The sequence below is a fragment of the Chenopodium quinoa genome, unplaced genomic scaffold (assembly GCF_001683475.1).
Source record: "Chenopodium quinoa cultivar QQ74 unplaced genomic scaffold, ASM168347v1, whole genome shotgun sequence".
Taxonomy (NCBI): Eukaryota; Viridiplantae; Streptophyta; class Magnoliopsida; order Caryophyllales; family Amaranthaceae; genus Chenopodium; species Chenopodium quinoa.
In genome coordinates this window covers 1,593,006-1,600,401 of record NW_018743691.1, presented here as the reverse complement: position 1 = coordinate 1,600,401, position 7,396 = coordinate 1,593,006, and the positions used below count along the sequence as shown (strand labels likewise).

The following is a 7,396-nucleotide window of genomic DNA, read 5'->3' as shown; positions in this document are numbered from 1 at the left end:
ACCAAAACTTATCCTTAATCCATGAAGTATTTGGTAACGAGTCTTTATATTTAACACTTTATTAGATGCATGGTATCATTACTTTAATGAAATTTAACTACCTTCATAATTACACAAAAATTAATTCACTTTAAATTATTCCCATTTGCATTCATTATTTCGATGTGACATTTCCTCCAATTTTCATTTTTATGTGTAACGGTTACTAAAAATGCTGATGTGGCACCCCATAATAGGTGGAATATATTTATTATTAAAATCATAGTACTAAAAATCTCAAAAGTGGCAGTTATACTTGCCAGAGAAAATAACAAATTTTAAAAAAATAAAACATAAAATTGTTAAAGGACAGCGAGTTTCTTGTTTTTCTTGTCGGTTGTTGTTAAATAGTTCAAAAAATTAAATTTGTTAAATTAAAAAAGCCAAAAAATAAAGGGTATTGATTTAATCAATCAAATAAAATTCCAACAACTTAATCACAAAATTATAATCAAATGGCTTAAAATTTCCCTCCTATCTTCCTTATTGTGGGTCCTGCTACAGATAATCCCAGCTGTTAGTGGCAGTTCCCACCTTCATATTTCTCTCTCTAACTTTCTCTCTCTTCTCAGCCCTTTCTTTCTTTCCTGGATTTTTTTTTTCTCTTCTCTTTGGCAAGATCTGGGTAAATTGTTCTAATCTTGCCAGGAGAAGAAAAAAGGGGCAATTTTCCCAAATATTAGAATTTTAATTTAATAAAGATTTAATCTTTTTATTATTTTTGTTGGTATTTTAGGATATAATTTGGGAAAAAAGAAACAAATTTAGGAGATTTTTGACTTAGATCTTGCCAAAAAAGGAGAAATTCCCAGGTATAATTTCTCATTTTAATTTTGATTCTATAGATGTTTGGTTTATATTTTGTAATATTTATTAAATTGTTACAAATTTTTTGGGTATTGGAGATCTTGGCATTTTGGTTTCTGTGTATATTTCATTTCTCCTGAAATTGATCTTGGTGGTTAAATTTCCCATTTAATTTGAGAATGTGATGATTTTTGTATGAAGATCTGAGGTTATTTAATTAATTTTTGGGATTTGAGGAGGTTTCTTCAGTTTGCTAAGTCAGTGTTAAGTGGGTTTGTTGGGATATTGGTTCAACATTGCAATATTATACGATTATCTTTTATTATGTATTTTTTTTGGTATTATATTTTTCGTAGATCTTTTCCTAGGTTTACAAATTTGAAGTATAAATATATTTTTGAAGGAGTCAATGAAAACATGGGAATATATGTATCTTTATATAATGAGGATGTAAATTGTAATTGGGCATTGTATCAATTTCACTTTGTTGCCATGTTTTTCTAGAGGATGCGAACTAGCTTAGTTGGTTAAAATTTCGTGGATGATGCTTGTAATTGGTATCAAATCCGTCTACATTACCACCCTTTAATTGTCCTGGATTAATTTTGCTTGTATGTTTATATACATATTATGGTAGTTGTACTATCCTAGAATTTGATTTGTGTAGACAAATAAGACAATTGTACTGCCATTTATTAGGATTTGTAATTGTTTTACTTGGATTTTAATTAAAGGTTGATGAGCTAGGAAATGGGGAAGAAGGGTTGGTTTTCTGCTGTGAAGAAAGCCTTAAGCCCTCAGTCCAAGAAAAACCAGGTTTATTTAAGACTCTTGCTGCTTAATTTTAAAAGCACTAATCTAAATTATTAAGTCATTTGATTAAGAATTTTTTTTCCTTGGTTTTTTGTTTAATAGAAGTCCAAAACCAACAAGAAAATCACTGAGGAAAGTAAGAGCTCTGAGGTTGTTATTTCGTCTGAGCAAGTTGCTGCTCCCCCTCCTTCTGTACCTCCCCCTCCTCCTTTGCCTTCAACTGGTGAGACTAAATCAAATGAAATCGACGATGGTAATGATCAGAACAAGCACGCTTATTCGGTTGCAGTTGCCACAGCCGCTGCTGCAGAGGCGGCTGTTGCAGCAGCCCAAGCTGCTGCTGAGGTTGTTCGGCTAACTACTGTACCCCGCTTTGCGGGCAAATCGAAAGAGGAAATTGCCGCTATTAAAATTCAAACTGCCTTCCGAGGATATCTGGTATGTCTCGTTTTCTTGTGTATCACATATTCTGCCCTTTTTTTTTGTTTTTATGGTTTTTAGTCTTTACAATAGTATTGGAATATTTATCATATATGGATTTCATCAGTTGAAGGGTGAAATTGTATGTAATAAAAGTGGATGATTTTAATGATTGGGGCATTTAGGATAGTACTGAGACTCTCATGTTTTAGTGTTAATATGGAGTATAAATTAAGATTACCTTACAAAAATAGGCTTTCTCGTTCTTTTAATTAGAATTTTAGTTTGGAAGGTTTGTTGAATCAATCTGCACATATTATTTTCTCTAGATGTATGAAGAGTTAGTGATATGATTGTTTTTATATGTGTACTTCAGCAAACTTTACTGCTTTGGGTGATTGAGGATTTGTTTTGGAGGAAATATGTTCTTCCTATCACATTATTTGTTTCGACCAATGTGTAGAATGAGGCATTTTACATTTTAATTTGTTGAGCCTAAATGTGGAAGTAGGTATTGTAGAGCATCAAAATGCATATGTTGATATCCAGTATTTAGTTTTTTCTGATCAAATGAGCTTGTGACCAGGCAAGGAGAGCACTACGGGCTTTGAGAGGGTTGGTGAGGCTTAAATCATTGATCGAAGGGCAGTCTGTGAAGAGACAGGCTGCAACAACCCTAAGGTGCATGCAGACACTTGCCCGTGTGCAATCCCAAATTCGTGCAAGGAGGATGAGGATGTCCGAGGAGAACCAGGCTCTTCAACGGCAGCTGCAGCAGAAGCACGAGAAAGAGCTTGAGAAATTGCGAGTAAGTTTGTCAAATCTCCTCTTACTCCTTTTCATTACCAATTTGTTCTATTAATAACTGGAAACTTGTGCCTTTTCTTAAGGATTCAAATCTCATGTACAAAAAATAATATAGCTATTGTAAACTGTTAATGAAGTTTAAAGTTCAAGCTTGTCCTGTATTTTATTAGCATGAGTCATGTCCTTTAAGGAAAATGAAGTCAGATGAGTAAAATTTTTCCGATGAGGTTGGGAAGTCAACTAACTTATATTGCATTTCAGATGGATGAAATATGGGATGATAGCACTCAGTCCAAAGAGCAGCTTGAAGCCAGTATACAGAGCAAGCAGGAGGCTACTATGCGAAGAGAAAGAGCATTAGCTTATGCATTCACTCATCAGGTACTATACATAATGTCTTCAAGACTTCCAACATTATGTTTCAATTGTTTGGATGTTAAATTGTTGAAGTCTTCAAGACTTCAACATTATGTTTCAATTGTTTGGATGTTAAATTGTCTTGGTGTATTTTGTGGGAGAAAAGAAAAAGGGAAAATGTCTATGTCTAGGCATGTCATGCAGATGTATGAATTTAGTCTTGGTGGATATGAATATTTTTTGATTTAGGTAGAAACATAGTCCTAATTTATTTGTTCTATACTTCTATTTCCTATATGTTTAGAAGGCTACTAAATTATTTTGGTTTGATTGACTTAATTGGATCTTCTACTTTTGGCAGCAACTTAAGAAAAACAACAAAAATTCAAACCCAACATTCATGGACCCGAACAATCCTCAGTGGGGATGGAGTTGGTTGGAACGGTGGATGGCTGCCCGACCATGGGAGGCAAGAAGCACAACGATGGATAAGGAAACTGACCAAGGTTCTGTGAAGAGCTTCCGCACACTCTCTGTTGCGGGTGAAATAAACCGAGCATATGCTCTTCGGGACCTTAGTGTTGACAAGCCTTCCCCAACTGGCCAAAGGTCAAGCCGGCCTCCAAGCCGCCAGTCTCCTTCAACCACTGGGCGTGCCCCATCTTCAGGCCCAGGGTCCAGAAAACCAAGACCCGAGAGCCCAAAGACAAATGGATGGGCCCCGGAAGACGACACAAGGAGCACGATGAGCATCCAGTCAGAACGATACAGGAGGCATAGCATTGCTGGCTCATCAGTGAGGGATGATGAGAGCCTTGCAAGCTCTCCTGCAGTTCCGAGCTACATGGCCCCAACAAAATCCGCAAAGGCCAAGACAAAGCTTCCAAGTCCCTTGGGGGTAGTTGAAAGTAATGGTACCCCACCTGATTCAAAGCCGCCATCTGTAGTTGGGGGGTCTGCCAAGAAGAGGTTGTCTTTCCCTGCCTCCCCAGGTCCTCGGAGGCATTCAGTCCCTGGAAAATTCGAGAGCACACCAGTTATTCATACTGAGATAGCTGTCGGCAATGGTGAGAGCCGGTAGACAAATTACATCAGGATCAAGACATTACACACGACACAGGGTCTCTGAATTGTTATCTTCTGAGTTTAATGTGCAAAAAAGGAAGGAAGATAGAATAAGAAAATGACTGTTGGAGGGGATTGTTTTGGCAATTGTTTGTATTTGTTATTGATTTGTTGTTCTTTCTACACACAAAAGAAGAGCTCTTTGTATTGTAATAATTTATATAAATTTGTTAGGGAGTTTCATCTAAGTTAGTCAAATTTGTATTGTAATAATTTATATAAATTTGTTTCTTTTCACATATTGTCCTGAACCACAATTTATTGTTTATTTCATGTATTTTGTAACTGCCAATTTTCATGGAAGATAACTCAAATTGCGCTTCTTGAAATATATGTATGTCTTGCTTATGGCTTTCAGTAGCAGTAGTTTTGAACAAACAAGACTACAAGAGTCCCAATTCTGATGTTTTTTCCATTTCACAAAATCTTGTATGATAGTCTCTGGCTATGAAAATTCGGATGACTACTATTCTACTTAATTTGGCCAATTTTTGATTTTATTTTTTTATTTTTTTTTTTTTTTTTTTTTTTTTTTTTTTGTGTTGATCAAACTTCTTAAAAATGATATTCATTTTTTTTGGAAATAATTTTATTAAAATGTTTTCAAAAATTCAGAAATTTAAAAAGAAAAATCAGTAGAAAAGTGTAAAAGGAAATGCTTTGCTTATGGAGTCAGTGACAATAAAAGATAAAGGGAGCAAATTAAGAATTCATCAAGATCTAGTCTACTGTTACAGTGGTTCAACTGACCTCTTTTGAGTAAAGGAAACTAAATGACTCTTTCCACCTCTTTCTCTTATCTGTTTGCATTTATAGAAACTTCATATTAAAGCAAAGTGGAGTGGGAAGAATAATATTTCATCCTTCACAAAAGCTTATCATACTAGATGTACATGTGAGCTCATTCATGATAATGTTATTTGCATTGTAAATTTGCAATCCAATTTGAGGTTGATTACTACTTTGTGAAAGTGGTCGTTTGGGTGGACATAGAAGGGCGGTGATTGTTTTGATGAAGCTAATTATCTAACGTCTATAATTCCGTACTACGTCTATGTAAGAAGGACGTCCTAGTGATAAAGAGCTTACGACTTTTGAAATAAGCACATGTTTTTAAAGAAAGACATAAACCTTTGTAATTTTTTTAGGGGAAACAGTCGGGGAAGGGTATGAAGCTTTACTAGATCACATAATCAAGATTTGTCAAATTGAACATTATTTAAATTTAAAATGGAATGTGAACCTGTTAAATTTAGATTAAGTAGGTAGGAAATATAAACTTTCAGGTAAAACAAAGTAGAAATGTGGCCTAATTTTATCGAGGTCAAAGGAAGTATCTAAAATGTTGACACTTAATTTATTTTATACTCCGTATTACTTACAACTTAAATCTTGATCATGTATTTTGAGAAAGAAATTAAGAAGGCAAACAAAAGTCTAATTAAATTGACACTTGTAAAAGAGGTTTATTGGATTTCTTCATTTACTATCTCTGTATCTCATAGACTCATACTCCTTCTCAGCATGAGTGGAATAGAGCTTCGCTTCTTGATAGCAACTACAAGTCTACAATGAATCAAATAAAGTACTTCATCCGTTATTGTTAGGAAATTAGGGTGTAGTTGTGTTTGATTAATGCGGAACAAGTCAATGAAATTAAGAACGAGAAAAACAATAAAGAAGATAAACAAAGAACACAAGGATTTACGTGGTTCGGTCAAAATAGACCTACATCCACGGATGGGGGATTCGAGAGCTTCTTCACTATAATGGAGAAAGAACGAGAGAATAATACAAGGAGTCCTAAATCTAATGGCTCAAAAAAAGGTATGATCTAATTGATCAACTAAAGGGTCCTTTTATAACACAAGGAAACCCTAATAAAACGCTAAGATTGTTCCCCAAATATACTCAAATAGCCGTCATAGAATAGATATAATTTTAGGAAATATTCCATCAATTATCCTAGAATAATCTAACTGCCGAGCTATAGCTCATGCCTGCCGCAAGTCCTCATAGGGCCGAGCTACAGCTCACTCGCATAGAGCTATAGCTCGCAGCCTCGTTGCAAATTCCAGCTTCGTCAGGTTTTTGTAAAACGGTCATAACTTTCTTGTTTCTTATCGGAATTGGGCATATGACCTATCGTTGGAAAGCTCTTGAACCAATCTATCACCTCCAATTTGAATCACCTCAAAATAAGTTGTAGTTTGAGAGATATAATCGTTCAAAGTCAGCCCTACTAGATTTTGAGTCACAATTTAACAGTTATTTTAATATTGCACCACTTGTCTTTTAAGTAAATTTCAAAAATATTGCACCATATCCATTTTTGGAAAAGAAATATTTGTGTTCACACTATAAATACCTAATACGAAGTATACTTTTGCTTTTCAACACTTACTTTTAATTATATATGTACAATCACTCCCCCTCAAAAAAATAAAAAAAAAATTATATACATATATATATATATATATATATATATATATATATATATATATATATATATATATATATATATATATATATATATAAAGGAGTTAATACAAATTAAGAGTATGAAGTTTGGAAAAAGTTGCACAAAAGGTACTCAAGTTACAAATGTTGCAGTTAGAGTACTCAATTCTTAATTAATCTAGTACAACAGGTTATCAATTGCTAAAAAAAAAGGAAAATAAAACTTCTGACATAACTTCCCCCAAACATTAGTACTATCCATTTGCATTTACTCCAACTAGTTGTTGGCCCGTGCACTATGCGCGCGGTCCCCCAATTTGGTAATCAATGCTCGGTGATTAATGTGTACTTAGTCGTTATTATATGTGTAGATTATTTCGAATGTTTTATTGGTAAAATAGATTGTTTTGCTAATGTATTAATTAATATATATGTGTGATAATTAGTAAAATAATTTCAACAACTTACTCACGATTTCAAAAGCTGTAGAAGTCATTATTAAATTGTTGATTCGAAATTTAATGGGTTATTAAACGTTTTGGTGCAAAAATTAGTTATCATGAATTTG

The 7,396-nt window shown here is 34.0% G+C and overlaps 1 protein-coding gene across 1 annotated transcript; it reads left to right on the top strand.

The window, feature by feature from the left end:
- Positions 1-489: 489 nt before the first annotated feature.
- On the top strand, positions 490-4,636 carry LOC110683721 (protein IQ-DOMAIN 1-like). The gene is made up of 6 exons (XM_021860117.1): positions 490-851; positions 1,581-1,662; positions 1,762-2,097; positions 2,666-2,887; positions 3,148-3,267; positions 3,605-4,636. The coding sequence occupies exons 2-6, from the start codon at positions 1,597-1,599 to the stop codon at positions 4,322-4,324; spliced, it is 1,464 nt and encodes a 487-aa protein (XP_021715809.1). The 5' UTR covers positions 490-851; positions 1,581-1,596; the 3' UTR covers positions 4,325-4,636.
- Positions 4,637-7,396: the final 2,760 nt, after the last annotated feature.

Coding starts and splice junctions, on each gene's coding strand:
- LOC110683721 (XM_021860117.1), top strand. CDS start 1,597: ATGGGGAAGAAGGGTTGGTTTTCTGCTGTGAAGAAAGCCTTAAGCCCT. Junction 1,663..1,761: donor CTCAGTCCAAGAAAAACCAG/GTTTATTTAAGA, acceptor TTTGTTTAATAG/AAGTCCAAAACCAACAAGAA. Junction 2,888..3,147: donor AAGAGCTTGAGAAATTGCGA/GTAAGTTTGTCA, acceptor ATTGCATTTCAG/ATGGATGAAATATGGGATGA.